This window comes from Chinchilla lanigera, unplaced genomic scaffold (genome assembly GCF_000276665.1).
Source record: "Chinchilla lanigera isolate Chin_1 unplaced genomic scaffold, ChiLan1.0 scaffold00069, whole genome shotgun sequence".
NCBI classification, from domain to species: domain Eukaryota; kingdom Metazoa; phylum Chordata; class Mammalia; order Rodentia; family Chinchillidae; genus Chinchilla; species Chinchilla lanigera.
Window position 1 is genome coordinate 7,166,268 of NW_004955470.1, and position 26,346 is coordinate 7,192,613.

Genomic DNA, 26,346 nt, shown 5'->3' on the forward strand with positions numbered 1-26,346 from the left:
AGGCGCTGTCCCTGGAGAGGTCTCTACAAGGGCCCTGGCCGGCGCCTGGGGACCTGGACACTCTCAGTGCAGTGACAGCGCAGGACATGTGGTCTGTGCTGGCTGCCCGCTGCCCTTTTCCTCAGCCTGTGATCTGGGCCTGCCCTAGGCAGAGGGCACTAGTGTGACCAGCTCCAGGGAGTGCGGAGTACAATTATATGCCAAGTCCTGGAGTTGTGCGGATTCCAAAAGCGGGGGTGGGCTTGGGGGTTCCCAGCACACGGCGGTGATCCCAGCTCTTGAATCCAGACTGCAACCGAAGGAGGGCAGCTCGTTCATTGGCTGAGCTTTGCACCGCTCTGAGATGCCCTCTGTGTCCTGAGCTCAAGGTCTACCTCATTCCACATGGGCGCGGCCATTCCTCACCGGTCATGTTTTCGTAGCATTCATCTTTTCAGCCTTTTACTTCCAACCTGGCTGTCACAGAGCTTGAAATGGGTTTCTCGGTGCCAGTGTGTACCTGAGTCATGTTTTTTTCTTCTTAAATTTATTCTGCCCATCTCACCTTTAGGTTGGCGTTTGCAGGTCCCTTATAGGTCACCACAGCACACTGGCGTTGAACTCTGCCACGCTGCTCCTGGTTCTCTATTTGCTGTTTGCCGTTTCCCATTTCTCTGTTCCTGTTTTCTTCTGTTTCTGAGAGTTACTGTGAACGTGTTCTAGGATGACGGCATAGTTTTGGCGTTTCTTGTCTCTGCTGCTGCGGGCTGAAGCCAGGGCCACCTGCATGGCACCAAGTGCTCTCCCCCGAGCGCCCTCCCCTAATCAGAGTTCTTCTGGGGAGGTCTCTGTCCGTTCCCCACAGAGGTCGTCTGAGTATCACAGTGTGCACACGTGACTTACCTGCTGTTGCGAGGTGTGGACACCTCTTCCCTGTGGGCTCCTTCTCTGCCCCACGCTGCACTATCACCATCTTGAGTGTCAGAGGCTGTGATTTTCATTTCAGTCATCAAATCTGACGTACAGAGCTCACGCAGAGACAGGACGGTCTCTTGTGTGCTCCTGGACTTCTGCTCTTTGCGTTGTTTCTTCCTGGACTCCCCAGGGCTCCGTTCTCTCTCAAGGATTTCCTTTAGCCTGTCTTTAAGGTGGGCCAGCTGGAGACAAATTCTTTGTCTCCCTTCATGCGAGAAAGTCTTTACGTCTCCTTCAGTTCTGACGGATATTAGTGGGATACAGATGCTGTGGCTGACAGCTCTTCTCTCCCAGCCCTTGAAAATCACAGCGCCGTCTCCTTCCCGCCCTCAGAGGGGTTTCCGTGAGAAACGCTGTCACTGGACTCTGTCAGAGGTCGTGTGTCATCTCTCCAGCTGATATCAAGCGGTTGTCTCTGTGTCTTTGGTTTTCAAAAGCTTAATTCCACAGTGAGTGGATCTGTTCCCTGCCGGTGCCTCCTGAGGGGGCGTGGGGGGCTTCCCCTTGGCCTTGGGGCCTTGGCTCCTCTTGGGGATAGGAGGGCAGTCTCCGCCTCGGGACACGGAGGTTTCCTGGACCAGGGGACTTTCGGTGGCTGGGTGTCCCTTGGCAGCCCTGTCGCTCCTGGTGGGAAGGAGACGTTTCTCTGCAAAGGGAGGGGCTGACAGCGACCTGGAGGGCATTCTAGTCTTGTCCCCACAACCCAGCAGGGCACAGCAGCTGCTTCGGTGCCCCAAGCGCTGGCCACCCCCGCCCTCCCCAGGGCAGAGGCTGGCCTGTGGGGGGGCGCAGGAGAACCACACTGGTCAGGTCCCCATCCAACACCACGTGCCCTGCTGTCCTGGGAGGGGTCAGCAGAACCCGGGTCCCCCAGGGGCACAGGGACACCCAGGCCCAGTGCTGCCCCCACGTGGCCATCGACGACGGTTCAGGCCCTGCAAGGGCAGGACTCAGTCAGAAGTCCCAGCGGGACCGGAAGGGAGCGCCAGGGCGCAGCAGGGCAGGGCTTGCAAGGCTAAGCTGCCTTCCAGGGGCATCACAGAGCTGATGGGCTCAGCCCGAGGAGGCCGACAGCCCTTGTCTCAGACACAGGGTTGAACCAGCAACAGGAGTCGACTGGCAGCGCAGCCCCAACGTCCAGGGGTGACAGAAACTCGCCAGAATCTCAAAGCCAGATGAGCCTCGATCTGAGAGAGACGACGCAGGCCAAAGGGCAAAGGGGGCGCAAGTGGGATTCTCTGACAAGGACTTCCAAGCAGTCGTTCTCAGTGCTCCAGCAAGGAATTACAAATTCTCTCCAAGCAAAGGGAAAGAGAGAAAGCCTCACTAAAGAAATGACAGTCACATGAAAGAACCGAGGGGAAATTACAGAGCTAGAATCACACACCAGTACCAGCACCATGAAACATCACTCAGGGATGGAACAAATGCGCCAGAGCCCAGAGCACGCGCCTGTAATTCCAGCACTCGGGAGGCTGAGGCAGGAGAACCGCCATGAGTTGGAGGCCAGCCTGGGCTACATAATGAATTGAAGGTCAGCTGGACTACATAGCAAGACCCTGCCCTTAAAAAAAAAGACCTTTGCGGTCGAGAACTGCCACACCACAGAGAAGCACCAACACAATAGGCCTGCCTGGAGACGTGCATGAACCATCCTGACACGGAGAAACCTCTGGGAAAACATGCCACACGGCGGGTCGCTCTTGGCCCTGCCCTTGAGAGCCAGAGAGGTCCGGAGCCAGTGGAGGAGCAGCTGCTGAACAAGGACTCGGAGAACTCGAGAGTACTGATGCCCGACGACTCAGAGGTCAGGCTGACTGGGGACGCGGGAGCCATTCGGGAGCCGGAAACCAGGAGGACCTGGCGCAATACCCTGGGAGACCCCTGGAGGCCAGTCTCCCCCTAACTGTACAGGCTGTGATGGAGGAGCGAGTGGAGCTCTGGAGAGGACTGCACCGAGACTTCATGGGTTACATGGGTGCCCGATATTCAGATCCTGTAGAACCGCCTTCATGGAGAAGGACCGTTGTCTCTGAGGAGGAACCCTGAGAAATCATGACTATAGAGGAAAAAGTGGATGGCCCGTTGCTGGACACTGGTGCTGGTCTCTTGGTCCTTCTTTTCAGTCCTGGCCTTCCTTCCAGCCGTCACACCTCAGTGAGGGAAGCACTGATGAGGAGGTAATCCGCTATTTTTCGCAACCCTTGGGCTGTAACTACTTGTTGGATCTTTCTTGCATATCTTTGTTTTCCTGAGAAACCACTGTGAGGATGCAGTGTATTGCATGTATTGCAGCAGCCAGTGATGATTTCCTACCAATCTGTCCATAACTCTGTAATGTTTGTATTGTTCCTATGCTATTTCGTAAATGGATGTACATTTGTTACTACGTGTTTTCAACAACAACCATCGAGAATAGTCAATGATTATTTGATCGGTCACTCCTGTAGAGCTCTATTTGTTTTCCCTAGAGACCACTTTGGAGAAACCAAGATACAGTACAACAACCATTGATAATTTCCTGCCACTTTTGTCCGTAACTCACTATTATTTGTCTATTTGTTTTCCTGAGAAACTATCTTGAAGATATGAATACGTAAAATAACAACCATTGATAATGTCCTACCACTTTGTCTGTAATTCAGTGAGTCCCCCTATTGCTGTGTTGTCCTTCTTTTACTCTTTAAAATAAATTTTACAAAAAGACCTTACTCTGTGGCCTTACTCTGTGGCCAGATGTTGTTCTAAGTATTTATTTAATCCTCACAATGGCCTCATGCACTAGATACTGTAATAATGTTTGTGGAGTGGATGAGGAAATTGAGACAGAGAGGGTGAGTGACTTGCCCAAGGCCACACAGCTTCCCAGTGGTGGAGCCAGTCAGCCAGCATGTACCCACCCTCCTTACTTTTTTCTGTAGTTCTGGGAATAAGCACAGAGTTTTCACTCTGAGCTGCATCTGCAGCTCCCTACCCCAACTTTTTTCTTTTTTTTAATCTAGGGTCTCACTCAGTCGCTGTTTTTCAGGCTGGGCTTAAACTTGTGGTGCTCCTGCTTCAGCCTCCCAGTGCGCTGGATTGACAGTGTGCCCAGCCTGTCTCTGCTCTCGTACACGCATATGCTGCACACTGCTGCTGCTTCGGAGGATTGGAGTATTCCAGTAACAAATCCGAAGGGCTATCTCTGCCCAGGCTGCTGCAAGAACCTCCCACCAGGTCTCTCTGTCCCCTCCCTCACAGCCTGCTTGGGGGTCCTCCCCTCCCACTCTCTCACTCCTCTCCCAGGCTCCACCCCCACTGCCTTGCTATTGTCTGCACTTATCCCTGCCCCTGGCCCTTTGCATCTGCTCTTTCCCCTGCCTGCCTGAGGCACCATCTCCAGCTTTCCCTTGCTGGTCCTTTATTCACTTTTATTCTCAAATGACATTGTTGGGGGGCTCCCCTCGCTGCCCTCCTCTGCTCTTCGGATCTCATCTTTTTCTTGTCTTTATGGCTGCCGACAGCTCAACCAGAGGAGAGGCCCTGTTATCCTGTGCTCTGCTGACCACAGCAGCGGGAGCACACCTGGCTTACTGTAGTGGGTGTGGAGGACCACCTAGGCAGCTCCTTGAAAGAGGAGCAAGTGCTTCTGTTTTGGCTGAGCGAGCCTGACCCTATTTCCATGTGCTGACATGTACAGAGCTGGCTAGGACTTTTCCTTATCCCTTCAACTGGCTTTAAGCAATGCATATCGGTCTAGCCAGGTGCTGATGGTAATCTTTGCAGGTGGCAGGTGTGTTTCCCCAGAACCCTCTTTGCTCCCTCAAGTGAGTCAAGAGGAGGCGGCATGTGTGAGCCAATGCTCCGTGCTGTCAGCTGGGATCAAGCTTTGGGAATAGAGGCTATGACTTCCTGGGGCTTGAAAGATTACACATCAGAGCTGAAGCATTGACCCCAAAACATTAGATACTATGTCCAATGCGCTCTGCAGATGACTCTCTCTGGATCCTTCTCTCTGCACATGGCAGAGGTGATTTCAGGCCTTCTGCCTAGCCCAGCTCACGGCACTCATCTACTTCCCACGGTTCTCACAGTCACTCATCCTCAAGCCACTCCCTTCGTCATGAATGAATAAAACCTGGGTTCAGCCTTGTGTCGAGGCCTTTGTTCTGGGTGGCCATCACTGTGGCTGGACTTAGCACCTCTTGGCTCCCCAGAAGACAAATATGCCTTAGTGGCTTTATTCTCGCCATGGGTTGCACTGGAAGTGGTAGATTGGAATTAACTCACTAGAATTCCAATAACTTTTTATGGGATTGCAAATACAAACTTCTTGGGCTGCAACGAGGACCGGGAAGGGCTCTCTATAGTGGGGACCAGATCAATGTGGAGACAAAGACGGGAACAGGGGACGAGTTCCAGCTTCCAGAACCTGACAGTAGACAAATTTTCACTTGGAAACCTAATAATTTTTAAGAGGAATCTGTAACACTGGTTTTCACAGAAAAGCTATTTAATAAAACAGACCACACTGTCACCAATACAGCTCACTGATTCTTAACAATGTGCCCTTCTCCGTATCTTTGCTGTCTAACATATACGTGTAGGATTTCTTGACCTGTGGCGTTGGTAAGAAACTCTTAAATCTTTGTGCTTTTAAAAATCTCTTCATCATCCAGCACTTTAAAGTTCACCAATTACTAAATATTCGTCGCACAGAGTACATAACGGTGCTTGCTGGTGGCGTCTCATGAATAAATCAGTGTCATTTATTTTTTGTGCCATAGTACTGGGGATTGAACTCAGAGGTGCTCTACCACTGAGCTCAGTTTCTTATTTTGAAACAGGTTCTCACTAAGCTCCTCAGGCTAGACTTGCAATCCTCCTGCCTCAGCCTCCAAAATAGCTGGAATTATAGTTGTGCACTACTGGGCCTAGTTTTGAATTGAGATTTTTAACTGACAATTTTTTTTTTTTTTTTTTTTTTAGTTATGCTGTTCCTGATTTCCAGCTTAGTCATGTTTTGGCCAAGGAGTCTGCCATATGCAATCAGTAGTCACTCTCCATCTTCTCCTGGCCACTGTAGCACTCCTGCTCCCGCTCCCCGATGGTTACATGGCAATGCCTCCTCCTGTTCCTCCTTGAAGACCAGTTCCAGCCCCATCTCTATGACATCCAAAACCAACGCAGAGCCCTGGGACCCTTAAGGGACACTCTGCAGAGTGCCTGCCTGATCGTGTGCAGGGCTCCCCAGATGTCTGTTCATTGAGTGGCTTCTGGGTGCTCTGGAGCAGACAAAGGCTGCAGACCTCAGCTGAGCCTTCAGGAGAGTGCAGTGGGCAGGGGGATAAGAAGGCCTCCTCCGCATCAAGAAATCTGACCCTAACTGAAAAGAAGCTCTCACTGTAGCCTCTCCCTGCCTGAACTTCTCTATTTCTGTGAATGTAATTTTTTCCTCTGTGACTAAGCTATGAATAAGAGATGGAAGAGGAAGAGGTGGTTTGAAGTAGAACACAACGGCTTGATTTGAGGTTGCATCTGAGGTTTTGCGGGGACAGGCGTGGCTGAGTCACCTCTGCGCCCTTCCATGGATGCCGACTGAACCAGCTCCCCCATCCCGAGGCCTCCCTGACCCTCCTTCCTTTCTGGTCTGGTGCTCTTTTGGGGGTTGGCAGGAGCCGGGCCCCATGCCCCCTGCCTTCTGATCTGTTCTTAAACCATGATTCCCAGTTCCCAGTTCTTCAGCATCACTTTCACTGGGGATACCCCTTCATCTGTCCCTGCAGCTATAGCAAAGCACTATCAACTGAGTAATTTGTAAACAAAAGAAATTCATGTCTCACAGTTCTGGAGGCCAGGAAGTCCAAGATGGCAGCCCTAGCCAATTCGGTGCCTGGTGAAGGCTCTCTTTTCCTAAGTGGCACCTTGCTTCTGGATCTTCCATGGCAGAAAGTGGAAGGGCAGAAGGACAAAGGCTGCAAGCTCACATGGCAGAGGAGATGGAAGGGGCAGGCAGCTCTAGGAAGTCTCTTATGGCATTAATGTCCATGTGATCAAATCACTCACAAAGTCCTCACCTCTTACCACTGTTGCCTTGGGATTGGGTTCATTGTGAATTTTGGAGGAACACAAAACACAGCAGAACAAAAACAACCAGAGCTCTGTGGTTTCTGTGTTTATGGAGGCTTCAATGATGATACTACCTGCTTATCAAAGGAAGCTTCTCCAGGGCTTATAACAAGACTGCCCCAGCCTGGTGGTCTTGGACCTTTGAGTTTCCCTCTAGGTTCAGGCTCTATCATAGCTCCTCCACGCACTTCCACGCAGGAAGAAGTCCAAGTGTTCACCTTCCTTCTTTTCTTCCCTTCCTGCATCAGCCTGGATGTCCTGTGTTCTCTTGCCTCTCTCTGCTCCTCTACTTAGAACTCTGATCTGTCCTCAAAGGCCAAAAGCCCAACTCACTCACGGGCCCTTTACAATCTCCCACCTTGAATGCATGCTCTCCCCCTTGGATGACTTTAGTACATTTCTGACACTTGTCATGTCACATTCTGCCTCAGAGCAAATGCACATTTTAGCTCCACAACTAAGCCATCAGGGGGAAGTGTCCATGTGTGGCCGTTCTGGAGACTTCTATCTCTCCTCCTCAGTAGCTCTTCATGCCCAAAAGATCTCAGACAAAGGGTGACCACAGAGGCTGCTATAATTTATTGACCAACTCGATCACCTTTCAGAGAAAAGGGGGCACTATTAATGGTTATGCTGGGCTACAAGTGGAACGGAAGTGCCTTTGGTGATTTGGACGTTCAGTCATCTACTGATGCTGATGAAGGCCTGGGGGACAGTCCGTGAGTTCAGCAGCACTGCTGGGGAGGGAGGCAGGTGGTGAACGGGAAGAGAAGCAGAAGAAGGAGACCGGGTCAGAGCTGGGTTTGCTTGGATGGTTGGGGCCCCTCATGTACGTGGGGTCACCTGTAACCTTAGCCTAAGATGACAAGGGCTTAAAGGAAACATCAGTGTGAGCCAAAGGAACAGGAAAGAAGGAATCAACAGGTTTTTATGACCCCAGGGAGTCGAGGGGGTTGTGGGTACGCTGTATAGGTTCTCTCTTTTGGTGTCATAGACCGAAATAAGGAAGCCAAGAGGTGAGGCAACTTGGGAGGAGAAGATAAATTTGGATGTCCACATACTGGGGGTGAGGCTCTTGTGGGTCGTGTGGATGGGAACGTCCAGTAAACAGCCAGAGTTGAGTTCCTAGGAAGTGGGTGGGGTGAGGGCCAATGAAAACCATTTAAGAGCCATCTGCCTGTCCGAGGGAGCTGATGGGTGAAAGAGCCGAGCAGTAGGGAGAGCAGATCTTGGGAAATGCTACTCTCAGTGGGGGAGGCGGACCGCAAAGTCACTGGGGCGGGGGGAGAGTGAGGGATGGGTGGCCCAGAGTCCCGAGGGCTAAAGGAAGCTTCCAGAAAGAGGCAGCCAATTGTGTCAAATTATGCAGAAAAGCAGAGAAGGGCAAAGACGCAGTGAAAAATGGCTTTGGCAATTAGGATGATAATCCAATTGAAGAAAACACAAGGAAATGAACAAGAAATGGATTTCCCCAGCCAATAACATTGCCTGAGACAGACAAAGGCGCACTGGTCAGAGGGGTGTCGATGTGCTGTGTGTTCCTATCCTGAGAAGGACTGATGGGGGAACAGTCTAGAAGCCAGCTGGATACGACTGAAACGCAGACAGTTTCCACCCACAGCCAAGGAGCCCTAGGCAGACACTCACCTGGGACTCCTTTTCTCACCCGGGAGGCAGCAATACTGAGAATAGAAGAAAGAACTCTTCTTTATATAGATTCCATCATAATGATACCTGGAAATAAAGGCCAGCTTTAAAATGATGCCTCACACAGCGCAAGTGGCCAATAAAGACCCCGAGTTCATCTCTGGACTTCACCACTGACTCCATTCATTCAGAAAAGCTAATTGTTCTCTGGGTTGAACAAGCTCTGGTTGGTGGACAAGCACGTTCCTATCACAGACAGTCCTGGACTTGTGATCATTCAGGTGAGGAGTTTAACTGCATAATGGCGGGAAAGTGGTCCTCATTCAGTGGAAACCAAACTGTGAATTTTGAATGTGGACCTTTTCCCCTGGGTGGTGATCATGCCTGTCACCACCCAGGGAAAGCTCTCTCCATGCTGGGTGGCAGGAGGAGCCCAGGGCCTAGTCAGGGAGGGAAACACCTCATACTCGCCGTGCGCTGGTCACTGAGCTGGGGCCGTAAGTAGGTAAGTGCGCCCGATGGCTTTCCCACCTGCTGCGGGTTCGGAGGAAGCAGCCCATTGCAGCCGCACTGCGGTCTCATTTTGGTGCCTGAGTTTCACTTTCCTTGGACCCAAGTGCCTGAGCCCCGCTCTCTTCTGCTGAACCCAGCGCCTCACTGCACAGTACTGAGTGTGGTAAAGCCCCCACTGTCTCCTCTTTCTCTGTGGCTGGAGGGAGAGGGGGAGGGAATGACTCCTCTAACTCGGCTTCCCAGCCTTCTCACTTGTTTCCACCTCGATTTAACACATCGACAAATGATTGTAATAACTGCTCGACAATTACGGTAATAATGCCTCTGATCATGGGAGAATTTCCTTTCTGAAAACTGGAGGTGGGCCTGGGCTCCTGCGTATAACCTGATGTGCTAGCAGGACGCCTGCTCAGTTCACTCGGTCTAAACCTGAGGCAAGGAAAGCCGTCATTCCTAGGGAAGGCCGCACACCGGTGTTTATGGCAGCACAACTCACCGTAGCCAAGAGAAGTGCCTGTTCATGGACAGAGGAATAGACAAAGAGAACGTGGTGCACAAATGCGCAATGCAGTATATATATATTTTTACAATGTGGTACTGTTCAGCCGTAAAAAGAATGAAATTTTGTTGTTTGCAGGAAAATGGATGGCACTGGAGATCACCATGTTGAGTGAAATAGGCCACTCAGAAAGACAGACATTGCATGTTTTCCTGGATATGTGGACCTAAACCAGACGCCGTGAAAGTAGGAGGTTATTACTATGCAGGAAGGAGGGAAGGAGGGCAGAGGTGGATATGATCATGATCTATTACACACAAGGAAACCTAATATTCTGTGATGATAGGCACTAATTATAACAGGAAAACATTTAAAAATTCAGCAAAGGAACAAGAAACTTTAGTTCAAAGAATAACTAAGAGAATTCATTACTTCATGTGCATAATTACTCAAATATTTCAATAGACATTCACTTGTCTAAACATTTAAAGTGTGGGAAAAACATACGTATACAGTGACTTTCTATTGCATTCTATTGTCACCTGAATGCTTTTGGACACAGGGTTTAATTGGAGCTATGGGCATTATTTGGTAAGACCTGTTACTTATAGTTTGCAGTTCCTGAAATCCTTGTTTTTAACACTGCAAAGAGAACAAAGTTGCGACACTACCTGGCGCTGCCTCTGGTCCCCAGTCTGCGGGTGCCGAGATCAGGAAAGGCCAGGTGCACGAGCTGTGGAGAGAAGCCAGATTTGGAGCTGCAGTCCCAACGCGGAGCGACAAACTCCCTGCTCTTAGAATATTCCAGTTCGCTTTCTCTTTCCTGATTATAAAGAAGATAATGTAAGTGAGATCTTGGGGAAAAAATCAGACCAGACAAGTTTGGAAGAGAGAACACACTGCTCAGAGAAAACTGCCTTTTAAACCCCCGTTCCAAGAAAGGAACCCTTGTCCTTGTTGGTGGGAATGTGAACTGGTGCAACCATTTCACTATGGAAATCGGTGTGGAGATTCCCCAGCAAACTAAAACTAGAAGTTCCATTTGACCCAGCCATTTCCTTTCTGGGCATCTTCCCAAAAGAATTAAAGAAATCATATCAGAGTGTATGCACACACAGTGTATGTATATAGGCACACAACTCACAACAGCTAAATCTTGGAAGCAGCCTACAGTAATACCTCAGTTCACAACTGCTTCTGTTTGCAAACAATTTGGTTTGCAAATGGAAGTGTTTGGCAAAATTTTGCCCCTGTTTTCAAACCCCACATCAGGCAACAACCACCACTGTGGCCACCTTCCCCACACAAACACAAACACATCCATTTTCCCAAAAATACTGAAAAAAAAAAAGTTTGTAAACCAAGGTACCATTATATACGTCCATCGGCAGATAAGTGGATAAAGAAAATGTCACGTTTATATGCACTGGACTACTACTCTGCCAGAAAGAAGGATAAGACTGAGGCATTTGTAGGCAACTAGATGCATCTTGAGACCATAACTTTTTCTTTTTTTGTCCGGTACCGGGAAGCGAACTCATGACCTCGAACCTGCCAGGCAGGCGCTGTGCCGCTGAGCTAAATCCCCAGCCCTGAGATCACCATGTTAAGTGAAATAAATCAGACATGCAAGCTTAACTATTGCATGACTTCTCTTATGTGAGAAATCCAAAGTATAAATAAATGAAAGAGCAAAATAAAGGATAGACAAAAGGAAACAGGGAGCTAGATCTTTTGCAAAAGGGAAGGGGCCCAAGAGAGGGAGGCGGGGCCGTGAGGGCGGGGCGCGCGCGGAGGACGAGGACTGGCCGTGCACAGGCACCCGACTCCAGGTGAGGAGAGTCATCATCGTGTACTGCGAACGTGTGCCAATAAAAATAAAAATTAGAAAAGCCGGGTGCCAGGGCTGGGGTGCGGCTCGGTGGCAGAGCGCATGCTCAGCACGCAGGAGGCCCTGGCTTCTGTCCCCGGCACCAAGATGAAGCACGTGTACTTCCGCGCCATTCGTCCTGGTCTTTTTCCAAGGCCTCAATGAGCGCACGACTCCGGGGGTCTGTGGTAGATCACCAGTAACCCTCATTAGCATATCTGCTGTTCTGCATTTTACTCCCCCTGCAGCATCTTACGTCACCATCTCTTCTGGTTATCAGAAATTCCCTGGAAATGGGGGTTGTGAATAGCCGCCCCGCAGTCTATCCTGTGAGGTGTTACAAGTGTGCTGCTTTCCTCTTTTTGTGATGTGTGAGTAATTTTGACTTTTTGTTCTTCGTCTCTTTACCTCACTTTCTGTTTCAAGACTTCACTAGCGAATGCTTGGAAACGCTGAAGCACCCTGGCTACTTCTGATTCACTTATCTCCAGCTCTGGGCACTGATGTTCTGCTTGTGATCCCTGAGAGTCTGTTCCCGTTTCCTTATCAGAGGAAGCCAATGGCGCGCGTGGCATCCTGGGCAGGCCTGTCAACCAGAGCACCGGGGGGTGGTGAAACCGCCAGACGGACCGGAAGCCTTCCTGAGCGGAGCTGTCCTGAAATCACCTCTGCTCCTGTCCTGTCGGCCGGGCAGCTTATTTCTGCTTGGCTTCCCCTCGTGTCCCCTCTTCCGTTTGTATTGGCTCCAAAGAGCAGGATTCAGAGGAAACTCGGTGAAATCTTTTGTCCGACTCTTCCTGCCGGAAGACGACACAAGCCTGGGTGCGGAAGGCACAACTGCCACAGGGCAGCACTGTGGTCACGTGTGCAAATCAAGGGTCCTTCAGGCAGGGAGGGGGCGCAAGATGTACAGAAGAAAAATAAATGACAAAAGTCACAGCCGAAGTCAGCCAAGCGTAAATGTAGAATGAAAGGCCAGACGCTTCTATCGCCAACAAATCATCTTAAGAAAATCATTCAAAATCTTCCTGTTTCATTGTAAAATAAAATCAAGATGCAAATACTAGGTACCTAAAGAAATTATTGGAAAGCATGGCAGGAGCTCAGATGTGACGCCCTGGGAAATGATGCCGTATTTCAGAGATGCAGAAGTGAACTTTTGGGTTTGCTGGCAACATAATAATCTGTACATTATTATATATTACTGAATAACTCTAGCTTCAGATTATCCTGTGATTTCATTCATGAGCAGGTATGCTACAGTTAAAATGAAAAAAAACCCCTGAGGTAATTACTTGCAAAAAATACAATGAAGTTAAATAAGTTGTACGACAGAGAGAGCTTCTACCAATCACTAGGAAAAAAACAAATTCAAATCAAACATATCTAATCTGAAAAGTCAGATTCAAAAATGTCCCAAATCTGAAACATTTTAAGCACTGATAAGATGCCATAAGTAGAAAATTCCCCACTGTAAAATTGTGTTCCAAGCACAAGGTTAAACTAGTGTGTAAAATTACCTTCAGGCTATGTGCATAAGGAGTGTGTGAAACAGAACTGAATTTCAAATTTAGATTTAGGTCTCACCTTCTCCACAAGATATCTCATTACAACCTTGCAAAATCTGAAGCACCTCTAGTTCCAAGCATTTGGGGGAAGGAGTGGTCACCCTGTACTCTAGCAGAGAACCGTCTGGTGATAATGTGTACACATGTGAGATTCCCATGACCAATGCTTGTGCAAAAGTACAGTACTTAACTTCTCTAGTAATCTGACAAGTGCAGCGGAAGTGGCTGAATATTGCTTTCACTGAATAAACGTCTCCTGAATAGGAATACATGGGTTTGTGTAAGAATATCATGAATTGTCACGGGGTGGTGAGCTGATTATAATGGTTTACAATTTGATATGGGGAGCAATATGGCAGGTGTCTTAGTTACTTTCTTGATGCTGAGATGCAATACCCAATACCCTCAATTTAAAGGAAGAAAGGTTTATTTTAGCTCACACTTTGTAAAGATTTCAGTCCATAGTCAGCTAGCTCCAAGGCAGGGAAGCATGGCAGGGGAGGCTTGCTCATGGCAGGGTGGACATGAAGCAGAGAGATCAAGGGAGGAAGAGGGAGGTAGACCTGCCCAGGCCACGCCCCCAGTGACCACCTCCTCCAACCAGGCTTCACCTCCCATCATCACGTTTAGCTATAAACTCACCAGTGGACGAATCCATCAATGAGTATCACACTCCCATGATGCAATCACTCCCCAAGCCCCACCTATGAGCACATGAGGCTTTAGGGGGACATAAACCATAATGGAGAATCTATTCTAGGGAAATAACCAGTACTGATAGAGGTTTGTATTGCTCAGAACAGAGAAAAATTACAACCAACCTGTATCCCCAGAAAGGAATATGGTTAAGTAAATGATGGTAGAGTCCAAAAAGCTTTTACAGCCATTGTACAACATGCAACTGAGAGTGATTTAATGTGAAAATGTTTATGATATTTTGAGAGAAAAACAGGCATGCTAACAATAAAAGTTAATATTCCTTGTCTGCCAGAATGGTTTTTTTACTCCCTTTATATGCACTTTCTCATTCATTTCTTTTAAGAACATCATGAAGTAGGCATTATTAACGTTACCGCTATTAATATCCTCACAGATGACAGTTGTGGGACAATATAGTTAAATAACTCACTCAGGGTTGTGAGCTAAAAAGTGAGTCTGAGCTTATGCTGTTAAAAGTTGTATTGTCTGTCTTTTCATCCCTGTACCTACCTCTGCCTACCTTTAGCTCTATGTGTCTCTGTAACTATCTCTATATACGTCTTCCTATCTCCATATCTATCTTTATCAAGTTACCTCTATAACTATCTGTATATGTATCTTTATATCTATCCATAGCAATCTACCTCTATATGTATTTATGTTTCCATCTGCATCTGTTATCCATCTTATATCTACCTAGGTATTTATCTCTCTGCTCAGTCCTGATAAGGAAACAGCATCATCAAATGAAAACAACTGAAGAAGGAGTTAACCAAGGATGTCTTTATGACTGGTGTAACCAGCAGATAGAGAAACGATAAGAGCTCTTCCAGTACCCAAGGCCTACAGAGGAGACAAAATCAAATTGGGAAGGAGAAAGTCTCCAGAGGGGGTCTTTCTATCTCCCTTATCTGTCTGTCCCTCCATCTGTCAGTCATCCTCTCCCATACCCATCTATCCATCCATCTGTCAGTCCATTCACCCCCCCCCCGTCTGCCTGTGTGTTCCCCCACATAGTATCTATATGATAGGCTGGTGCAAGGGGCCACAAACAGGGTGTCCTTGAGTCCTTAGCCAACATTCACTGGGTCCTACATACTCAAGGCTGTGCAGCCAGGTGAGTCAGAGAGGAAGTAGCGAGGCACTTCCTGCTGCGCGTGCAGCCTCTCCCTGGGCAGCACTGCAGGAAGGGGTGAGCTCCTGACACCTAAGCTGGGCGCTTCCAGTTCCTTCAGAGCTCTCTGTGGGGCCTCTTGCTTGAGTCTGGCCTCAGCCTGAACTCCTGTGGGCAGCAAGGAAACGGAGGGCTGGCTGGGTCTAGGGATAGCTGCTGTCTGGGCTCAACCCACAGTCGCTGCAGGCCGAGGTTGGCTGGGTCCCATCAGTGGCCCGGAGTTGGGTGGGCACGTGCAAGAAAGAGCTGGTGAAGGGGACCCTGGATTGCATGGCCTGATGGCAAGTTACACTCAGGAACACACACTGGAACACGCCCTAGGCGGCGCCGGGGACAGGGCCCAGCCATGGACACCAGCAGAGGACAACTTTCCAGCCATTGTCCCCTCCCCATCCCATTAGCAGGTCAGATGGCGTGGGTGGGGGTGGGGGGCAGGGACAGCAAAGGAGCCGCACCAGGCCCTCCTCAGCCAGACGCCCAGCCAGGGAGACAGGAGTGGCTCCACTTTCAACACGTGCAGATTTGCTGTTATCTGGGACAGAACCCTAAGCACCAGGCAGTCACTCTTGGGTTGGTGTGACAGAGGGACTTGTGAGTGTGACAGAGGGACTTGGTATCACCCTGGGCTCTCGTGCTCACTCAGGAAGGAGGTGGGGCAGGGCACAGCCGTCCGGAGGGACATGGGAATGAAGATGATGGTGAGGTCTGTGGTCCCTCCCCTGGCATCTGCTGCTCACGCTCATGCACGAGTGTACACAGGAGCGACACGCATGCGCTGTAACTCTGCACTTTGAAGTTATCTCCAGTATTCATTTTCTCCTTTTTAATGTTCTTTTCTTTAATTTCCATGTTTCCTATCACGCGGATGTATTCCTTCCTAGTCAGAAAAACATTAGTAAATGTTATTTCAACAGAGGAAGTCCGCCTTCCGGAAGTGTCCCGGCCCATGGGAGACATTGCCTGCCCCAGGACCGAGCGTCACGGTGTCACCCATCACTGCCACAGCTGCCAGAAAGCACCAGCCGGTTCCCGGGGAGGAGGCAGGAAGTCGGGGGTCAGGGGTTTTGCTGTCTCTCTTGTAAACATGCTTGGGTTCATATCCTTTCTCCCTTCCTCTCCCATTGAGTCACAGCTCCCGGCACAGTATCTGCTCCACGGGGCTGGCCCGGCCCAGGGGCTCCCCCACTCAGCTTGCTCTAGAACCGCGGGAGCAGGGATGGACCCGCAGAGAAGGACAGAATGAAAAGTGCAAAGCCTTAAGCACAGCACAATTTCTCTTGTAGGACAAACCCGAAGTATAAATACTGAAAAACCAAAGTAAAAGACGTATGACGGGAAGCCGGGAGCTGGATCTTCTGCAAAAGGGAAACAGACTGAGACACAGAGGGAGAGGCAGAAGAGAGGAAAGCGGTGTGAAGGGTGATGCCCTGACTCCCCATGGTGAATGTGATCCTCACACACTGCAAATGTGTGCCCACAGAAATAAAAATTTAACAATAATCCAAATACATCAGTTCTTGAAAGTTAAAAAAAAAAAAGAAAATGCAAAATAAATGCAGGTGTACTAGGCTCTGCATCAGTCTCCTTGTATATTTTTCCCTTTGCACTTGGCAATGACCTTATGTAAGACCCTCTTTCATTGTGTTTGAGGGGCAGAGATTCAACCCAGGGACTGCACAAGCCACGTTCATACCCTACTGTCACCCCCAACCCGAAGACCTTAAAACAATGAAGAAAAGAGTTTTTGAAATCTTAGAAAAGGGAGCAGGGGCCATGCAGAGCCCTAACACATCCAGCTGGCATCTCCCTGCCTTGAGAGGCCCAGAGCTCTGCCAGACCTTAGATGAAGTTTCCCCATACTCGAGTGATGACTGGGCAAGATGTGGGCCGAGGGGTAACACGGCGGGGACTCCCGGCCACAGGAAAACCTCCTGGAGGTCACCTAGCACCCTGAAGAGCTCGAGAGACCCACTCACAAACACGCGAGCTGCATGGTGACCGGTAGTCCCAGAAGTCGATGACAGCAGGGCTGCAGGTCAAGTGGTAGAACGAGCGACCAAGGACAGAGCCATGCAGCGAGAACAGACCGACAGTAACGAGAAGGTTCCTGTCTTTTGCACGTAGTATGTCGCAGTTTAGGGAGCAGTTTCGGGGAGGCCCAGCTTAATTTTACTTTATGTGAAAAAAACACTTGAGTTAGTTTTGTGGACCACAGGCTAACAGTGGAATCAACAGAATACTATCCAGTAGAAGAATCAAAGTCAATACAGCCACAGAGAGGAGCAGGAGCAGGAGGAGGAGGAGGAACACCAAAACAGAGAAAAGCGAAGTGCTCCGCTCCCTGCTGACCCCAAGGCTCTGGATGGCACCGTGGAGAGACTTTTCAGATCTCTTCAACATACAGAATCATGAAGTGGGCAGGAAGGGAGGCCACATCCATGTTGACATAGAGAGGGGAAGACAAGGAGACCAGAGTTGTTTCCAATAGTTGAGCTTCGGGCACATGGGAAGATTGCACCACGTGGTCTGACTGTCACAGCACAGAGCACCCACTAAGGACGCGGGTTTCAGGGATTTGGACTTGGGCTGGAAGACCAGATGCACACTTCTCAGTGCTGTGATGGTAACACTGTCCACAGGACTGCTGGTGGAAGTGACCTGGAGCAACCACCTTGGGACAGTTTGGTTCAGATGTTGCTGACCACATGCGCTCTGGTCTGCAGGTTCACTTTCGGATATTCACAGCCAGGAGATCTTCACAACAGACACACACACACACACACACACACACACACAGGACACACACAAGACACAGGTGCATGAGCGCTCACAGCAGCAATGTTGGGACATAGCCCAAACCCACATGCATGGACAGCGCATGCATAAACCGTGACCCAGTATGCGACAGTCATGCAAACCAGATGGCTCTTAATACAACACTAAGGGAGAGAAGCTCCCAGTGACTGTAGACCATGCAAGACTCCTTTCAGTAAAGTTAAACAGCAAAAACTAGGAAAGCGCTTTTTGCCAACACACATAAATGCTCTAAGACTTTTTATTTTCCAGTGCTGGGGATTGAACCCAGAACTTAGTGTATGCTAAGCAGGAGATCTACCAGTGGGCTACACCTCAGCCCTTCCCTCTGGCAGGAGAAAACCAACGCCCAGGATGATGGACCCCAACAGTGGGGTGCAGGGACATAGGCTGGAGGGACAGGTGACATGCTTCATTTAGGGCAGTGGTCTGACAGATGCCACCACTTTGCTAAAATGAGTTTCTCCAGTTCCTTCCTGTCCTTATCTAGGTAATTGCTTCTAACAACCAGGCCCTGAGTCACGGGTAATGGAAGTGTGACACAAAGGGTCCACTTCTGTCCTCCTGGGGGCCGCGGGGAAAGGAAGGAAGGAAGGGAGCAAGGAAGGCAGGAAACAGAGCTGGCAGCTTCAGGAACCAATGAGCGAGCCCCTTATCACCCAAGTCATTGAGGCCCCCGCCAACGCCACCCCAAGCAGGCAGGATGCACAGACTGGGAACTGCACCAAGGCCCTGCCAGCCCAGCCATAAATCCCCGCATGGGCTGAGTTTGCCCTGAGGGAGAACTGCCTTCCTGCTGCAGAAACACACTGCCACCCGGCTCTGTGTGCCTGCACCCACCTCTGTCCTCGCAAAGGTCTGTAGCCATGATGCTCTCGAGGGCTCTCGCACCGGGCAGGTGGTGCTCTCCACCGTCTCTGAGCCCAGGAGGCGAGGTCTGCCATGCTCACGCTGTGACAGCGGTGATGCTAGTCTCGAGTCCCCAGGTTTCTTTTCCTGACTGTGAAACAACACTGACACTGCCTGCCTGCACCGTGTGTGTGTGTGTGTGTGTGTGTGTGTGTGTGTGTGTGTACACGGGAATCTCAGGTCACTAAGGGCGGGGGTTCTCACCTACCTTGCTCCCTGTTGTGTCCTCAGCCTCATCTGTGCATGCAGAAGGGCTCAGACTCTCTGCTGTGCTGTTTTGCTGCATATCCCATGCTCTTGAATAGACTACCTGCAGCGGGTCACAGGCTCCAAAGGAAATCTTTAAGAGTCTATGAGTTCTTGAGATGCAGTCAAACTGTGACTACCAGAGTGGCTGGGAGCTCGTGTGGTGCAGAGCGTTGGGATTTCTAGACAGGAGAAACAGCCCAGCAAACCTGGCTCTCTGAGACGCATTTGGAGTTGCCATAGTAACAACCCTACGGGAGCCATCCACTCCTCATCCTTCCCCGTCCCTCGCTACGAAGTGTGGGAAGATGGAGACACAGAGGAAAGATGTTGACCATCTGGTGGACTCCCCAGAATGAAGCCCAGCTTGCCCACTGAGAGCCCGTTAGACCCAAATGCATTTCGGAATGCCCCCAGTTACAGTCACGGCCCACGTGATGACATTTGAGTGGACGACACAATGGTGGTCCATACGTTTATAGCACCCAGTGACACTGTAGCTGCCCTACTTGGAGTAGGTACACTCTGCGATGATTGCACAATGATGAAACAGCCTAACAGTGCACCTCTCTGAATGCGCCTCCACCACCAGGTGACGCAGGACTGTAAGAAGCAGCATTGCTGAGGCTCCGTAGTTTACCTTCCCAAACGTTGCTGGGTTGACTTGGTTCTGAGCATGCTGCCCACAGGTCTCTGCATAAATCTCATACATGAGACAGCGAGGCAAGCTGTACCCTTCACAGATGCAGAAATTGTCCACCAACCTGGGGCAGAGGAGAAGAAGAGGAGATTGGCATATTTTTCTGGAGCAGGATGTTTTGATAGAACTAATGACCAGACATGTGTGGGATACAACGGAGTAAAATACATCTACACTACTGAGTAAAGACCCCTGAGAAGCTCACCGTCCTTGGGGCAGTGTGAAGAATACTGATTATGGGCTTTTAGCTATCGATTTAGGGACATGAGGCTTTCGGGTGGAAAATATTTAGAAAACAAACCACGTGTACCAAACCTGTATAGACCTTTTCCCTTGTCGCCATTCCCTAAGCAATGGAGAGCAGCAGCTATTTACACAGCACCTGCGTTGTGTGAGGCATCGTGTCACCCTGACACAGGGAAAAGTCTCCTCAGCTTTTATGCAAACAGCACATCATTTTATGTAAGGATTGCGACCCTCTGTGGATTTTGGGTCCCAGAGGGTCCCGGAGCATACTCCCTGTGCACTCCAGGGGATTACGATAGGCAAAGCCAGTCTGCACATTTTTTAAACACAGAGGGATCTTTAAAGCCAGAGAGTTACAGGCACTAATGACACAGGGCTCGCTTCCTGGTGGAGGCCCAAATGCAGTTTCCTGAGGAGCTAAAGACCATCGTCACGCTTGTGCTGCTCTGGATCCAGAAGCTGCAAGTGACAGCTGGAGTCCTGGGCTTGCGGGTGTGTCACCCCAGTCTTCCTGCATCCTCCTGTGCCTGTCTCCCTGTGTGTCTGTCTGTGTGGATTTCCTTATCCAGGTACCTGTGGTCAGGTGTAGGGCTCACCCTTAACCAGTGTGACCTTAACTACTTCCATCTGTGAAGAACGTTTTTCGAAGTTAGGCCATGCTTTGAGGTTCCACGTGGACATGAGTTTTGGGGGTGATGTCATTCAGCCCAGTACAGATTCCAAGCAGGTGGCTTTTCTGAGGGTCCAGTGTCACCATCCTGGGATCCTGATCTTTCAGGTACCACACAGTAGTTTAGAAACAGCAGCCTTTATTTGGCCTGGAGGCTGAACACAGAGTGAAGTCTGTCGGTGGGGAGGGGCAGTGGCAAATCCATCCATGTAGCTGACATTAATATTTTTTTTCTTTTCTTTTCTTTCTCTTTTTTCTTAAGGGACAGGGTCTCACTGTGTTACCAGCCTGTCCTCAAACTTCTGGGCTCAAGCCGTTTTCCTGCCTCAGCTTCCTGAGTAGTTGGGACCACAGGGGCATGCCATGGTGCCTGCTCCTAAGACACCACTTGTTGGTACATGAAAAACCCTGAATCACAGAAAAACACTGGCCAGCTGTGGAGAACTGTGGCAAAGAGGGACATGCATCAGATTCAAACTCACTTCTGTTTATAAAGAGCTACTGCAGATGAGTAGGGAACAGACTCCCCAAAGTACAGCACAAAACACCAACTCCCTAAAGTGAATTCTCATCTCTATTTCTGATAGTTGTTCTTCCTCGACACGGACGCTCCTGGCCTCTGTGACTGTCCTCCTGTTTCAAAACGACATGACTAGGCTCACAGTTTTCTGGGGTGACAAGCAGTACCACAACTGGGGCTTTCCAAACCTGAAAATCCAAAATCTCTACCTCCTCCAAACCCAAAGCTCTTTGAGTGCTGAATGGCGCCACAAAAGAAAAATTCCATGCTGTAAAACCTTGTTTTGTGCATGAAACCACACAAATGCTGTCTAAAAAATTACCTTCAGGACATACATATGAGGGTGTATGTAGCACAGATGAATTTGTGTTTAGACTTGGGATTCATCCCAAGACATCTTGTTAAATGTGTGCAAGAATTTCCAAAATCTGAAAAAAAAATTCAAAATGAAAACAATTCTGGTCCCAGGTATTTTGAATAAGGGAGACTCAGCCAGTGCCGAATAACAACAGGGGCTCAGCAGGCAAGGTCTGCCTCGCATGCTCGCAGGAGGCTCTTGGTTTGGTCTCTAGCACCACAAAATAACATCAGTTACCATCATAAAAGGGCTGTGACCCAGTGATGGAGACCACTACGAAGCAGCCCCAAGCAGGACTTAAATTAATCAACTGGTTTTTTATGTTTACTTGTGAATTTGTCTAAAGCCTAGGCTGCTTGTGTGGGAGTGGGCAACAGACTCATAGTAAGTGAACCTCTGTGAGTCACTGATCCCTCCTAAAACCTGTAATGGCAGATGAAGCTGGAAAGCCTCAAAGGATAAGACAAGATCACAGCCAAGAACACCTGGATCCGATCTCAACTGGATAAAGACTGTAGCCTCAGGCATCTCACTCCTGGGTGGATTAACTTAATACCTTACTTGAGGAAGTCCTTGAGTGGTTCTGCCCTTTTTGAGTACTCCCTTCCCTTCTTCTGATAACCAAATAAATAAAGGCCACCCAGAGAAGGTCCTGGTGTGAGCCCTGAGAGAATCTTGAATTCTGTGAGAGGGCTTTGATCCTCCTGGAGCTCTGAAATCATTGCATTCGCCTCTTTTTATTTAGCCTTCGCCATATACTCCTTTGGGAGATTTCGGACCTGACCAGTCCGCAATAACTAAGGGATTTTATTAACCTGATAACCCAGCATCCTTTCTAGGCACCCACATAAGGAAAGGGCCGCCCTGGTTCAGCCCCACATTGCAACTTTGGTTCTGGCCGCTCCAAGAGAGTCACCCGTTTGTGACCACGCACGTTCAGTCACTTCCGAAAGGTGCCCAAGCCCCAAAGCCTGGCTGTGGGCAGCAGGAACACACCTCACCAAGACACCCGAAAGGCTCAGAGGCTGGACTTCCGGTCCAGTGTCAGTCCCCATGCACCGGACAAACCACAGTGAGGACTGGGACCCTGTCTTCTGCAACGCTGAGACGCAGGTTTCAGTTCTGACTGTGACATCTGCGGCACACAGGCAGGCACGCAGAGGCTCTTATTGTTGTCATGTTTCTGTCTCCCACAAATTCAGAATGGGAGTCAGAGGGGGTGGACGGGAGCAGCACGGACACCTGCTGGAGGCGACCCTGACCTCCAGTCCACTGGGCTCCAAGAGATGCTGTCAGGAGGGCCCAGGCAGAACTACTGCAGGGGCCATGAGGGAAGGGTGCTGCAGGGTGCCTCCACCACTCAGGGTGACTCGAGGTCTTTAGGTCTGTCCTGGGTCAGGTCACTAAGGTCCTTATTGGCTGCCTAACCCCATTATTTCCTGGGTCTCCAAGGAAGCAAGGAGGATGGCTGGGAAGGCCCCCTCTGAGAAGGCCATGATGTTGGACAATGATCGCCAACTTCAGAGCACATAGCCCCTTGGGTCAGCTGTTTCCAATCCTCTGAGTCTGCTCTTCCCTATAGAGACCAATATGGGAACCCCTCTCTGCTGGGAACTGGAGTTCCTTCTGCTTCGGCTTGGATTCTGCACCTCTTGAAATAAACTTTCATTCTGTTATAGTTCAGCAGGCTTCGCAAAGGTGAAAGGTCCCACGTACAAGCAGGACAGGGCTCTTTAGTCTCCAGCCAGGGCTCAGCGTGCTCAGGGACCAGGGGATCTTTGGGTTCTGCCTGGGCCCCCCGTCACACCTGTGGGATCTGCACCCACTTTTCCACTTCTCAGGGCTGCCCGAGGTCTGCCCTCATCCTCCTGTGTCCTTCTTTTCCCAGGGACAGGAGCTTCGTCACCTCTACTACACAGGCACTGACGGTGGCTCTGATGTCTGAGTCAGCGGGGACTTAACGAATGGACGACACAGCAATGAGTCGCCACTTAAAGGTCCCTGGGCCTCCCCTGGGGAGCCTGGCTCTCCCCTGGTTTCCCCACAGGCCCTGGGGGCTCCGCATCCCTCTGCTGGGGTCACCCCCCCATGGCCTGGTCTCCCCAGATCTTGCAGTATCCCCGGATGCCAAGGTCCCTGGAATCACAAGCCTCAGGGCTGGGTTTCCATGCCAGTGTCTGCCCACCTATGCAAACCCTGTGCCCGGGCAGCCTCCTCCACAAGCTGAGGCCCCTCCACTGAGACACCTGCACTGCCTTCGGGGACTGTCAGGGCTGGGCTTGTTGCTCGGAGGCCAGAAGGGCCGGAGTGGGGGCACAGGTCTTGAGTTTGTTGGGCTGGTAGCTAAAGTGGTCCTCACCCTCCTACTGGCCTCAGTTTACCTACGGGGATGGAGGGCACCACCTTGTCCATTCACAAACACCGAAGGAGGATTTTCCGCTATGTTCCAGTCTCCCATCATTCTTTCAAATCTCTGCAGCGTAATTCAAGCCCCGGAAGCCCTAACTTACTGAATGGAGGCCTGGCAGCGCTGCAGAGGGGCTCTCTCGAGGAAGGGCGGCCCCCAGGTCCTTTCCTCTAAGAAAGACTCCGGTGGGGCCCTGAGAGCAGCGACGCATCTTTGTACAAACTGGTGCTTCACCATTTCTTCGTGGGAGTTTTAGTTTATTTTTTTTTTTCATCTCTGCTCATGCAAACTGAGACACAAAAATTTCCCTTTGGAGGAAAGCCGTGACCCTGTAGCTCTTTGAAGGTCCTAGGCACAATCACACCCTTTGTTTTTCTACTTTGCACTGGTGCGCTTTTCACAAAGTCTTCCTGGGAAACACGCCGGGAGACCTGCGGGAAGAGCAGCGGGCCTGATGGGGGCGGAGGGCCCTCCGCTGACCGCACCCCGGGCCGGCGCTGTCCCTGTCCTGCTCGCCACGCCGGCTGCACACCCGGGAGCTCCTCCCGCCCCAGGGATAGGGGTCTTTCCATCCTGGATTGCTTTTTCTGCCTCTATTTAAATAAACGAAGTGAACGTCGTGAAGAGGAACGCACTGTTAAAGCTGAAAGTGGCTGTGCTTTAAGGGAGAAAACATCCCATTTCGGATCTCGCGCTAAGCGAAAACATCTGCAGGCCCTCGCCAGCGAACTCCGAGCTCCCCTGGGCCAAGAAACGCGCCCCCTATGGGCGGGGAGTTCCAGGACCGAAAACCCGGTGCCCGCGCTGGCTCCCGACCCAGACGCTCTTACAGAAGTGTGAGTGTGTGTGTGTGTGTGTGAGAGTGTGTGTGTGTGTGTGTGTGTGTGTGTGTGTGTGTGTGTGTGTGGTTTCCACACCCGCGCTCTGTCTGGGCTCTGGCGGCCAACTTTAAAAGACGCTTTGGGAGGCTGAGGCAGGAGGATCGCACACACCAAATGAATGGGCTGGGGATGTGGCTGAGTACCAAGGCGCCGCCCTTTGGGACTTCCTCTGGGGCCCCGCCCCCTGCCCTCGGCTTTGGTCCCAGGTCCTGGGCAGCAGCTCCGGGAGGGGAGGCGTTGCTCCTCATCCCCGGCCCCTCCCCTCCTCCGCCCCAGGGCCCTGCGCTCACCACCGCAGGATGAGGCCGTGCAGGCCCCTGGGGTCCGCGGGCCCCTCGGCCATGGCCCAGCGCAGGTGAGCGGTCGGGTCGGGCTGCACCGGTCCCGCCACCCGCGGTGTTTACTTTAGAGCGGGGCTCGCGGCCGGGCGCGGGACAGGACCCGAGGAGGACGACGCTGCGGGCCAGGGTCGCACGCGGTGCCCCGCCCACCTTTGCACCAAAGCGGAAGCGCGGAACAAAATCCGAGGAGTATCTTTCCAGCTGAGTCAGGCAAGGCGTGTTTGCCAGTTGTGGTGATGCATGCACTCCGGAGGCTGAGGCAGGAGGATCCTTGAAAGTGGGAGGTCAGCCTGGGCTATGTGGTGAGTTTAAGGCCACCCTGGACTCCGAAGGGAGACCCTATCTCAAAAAACCAAAACCAAAAATTGGATCACACTGTCTGATTTTGGACACTTTTTAAAAATGCTGATGCCACGCCCCACCCCTTCCTCTTTCCCAGCAGGTCTTGCTGCAAGGGGGTGAGAAGTGGCGCCCTTGCCCCCGTGATGGTAATGTGTACCCGGCTGCGGCTGTGGACCCCCAGGCCCAGGGCCAGGCCTGTCTTGGGGGTGCGCACCCAGGAGTGCAGTGGTGGCTGCCTTGAAAACGGCTGCTGCATGTGATGCCCGAACCCGTGGCCCGCCAGGCCGCTCCTGCCCTCCAGCGCCGTTTCTGTTAATGTTGCTGCCGTGGGACACTGAGCTGGATGCTCTCTCAGACCCTCAGTTCCGTTCCGGGAACTGTGTGGCGGCGGCATCAAGGGGCACACACTTCGGTGTGTGGCCTTTTAGGAGCTCAGTCACGTTCAGTGACAGCGGTGTCTCCCGGTGAGGTTGTCTCAGTCTAGACTAAAAACACAGCGGACAACTCATCACCAAGGTACAGACAGCCCAGGGTGAAAACGAAGAAAGGAACAGGCGTTCTCCACCGCAGATACGCAAATGCCCATGAAGCACAGGAAAGGACTCTTAGCATCATTAAACGTTAGGGAGATGCAAATCAAACTCATGCCCATTAGAATGGCTTTTTTTTGTTTTATTTATAGGAGCTAAGTAGTGTTGGTGAGGAGAAACTGCAACCCTTGTTCATTGCTGGTGGTAATACACAATGGTGCAGCTGCTACGGGAAACAGCTTGGCCATTCTTCAAAAACTAAACATGGAATTAATGAACGATCCGGCAAATAGGTTCACAAAGGAACGTAGCTCAAGGACTGAAACTAATAAGCTCAACAATGTGCGCGG

The 26,346-nt window shown here is 50.8% G+C and overlaps 1 protein-coding gene across 1 annotated transcript in view; it reads right to left on the reverse strand.

The window, feature by feature from the left end:
- The window catches only part of Rfx8 (RFX family member 8, lacking RFX DNA binding domain), a 62,656-nt gene extending 37,457 nt beyond the window's left edge, over positions 1-25,199 (reverse strand). Inside the window, exons 1-4 of the mRNA XM_005400761.1 lie at positions 25,074-25,199; positions 19,642-19,765; positions 10,393-10,454; positions 8,710-8,796 (exon numbers count right to left, since the gene is read on the reverse strand). Of these exons, the coding sequence (XP_005400818.2) occupies positions 8,710-8,796; positions 10,393-10,454; positions 19,642-19,765; positions 25,074-25,126 (326 nt within the window). The 5' untranslated portion in view covers positions 25,127-25,199. The remainder of the gene's footprint in view (positions 1-8,709; positions 8,797-10,392; positions 10,455-19,641; positions 19,766-25,073) is intronic.
- Positions 25,200-26,346: the final 1,147 nt, after the last annotated feature.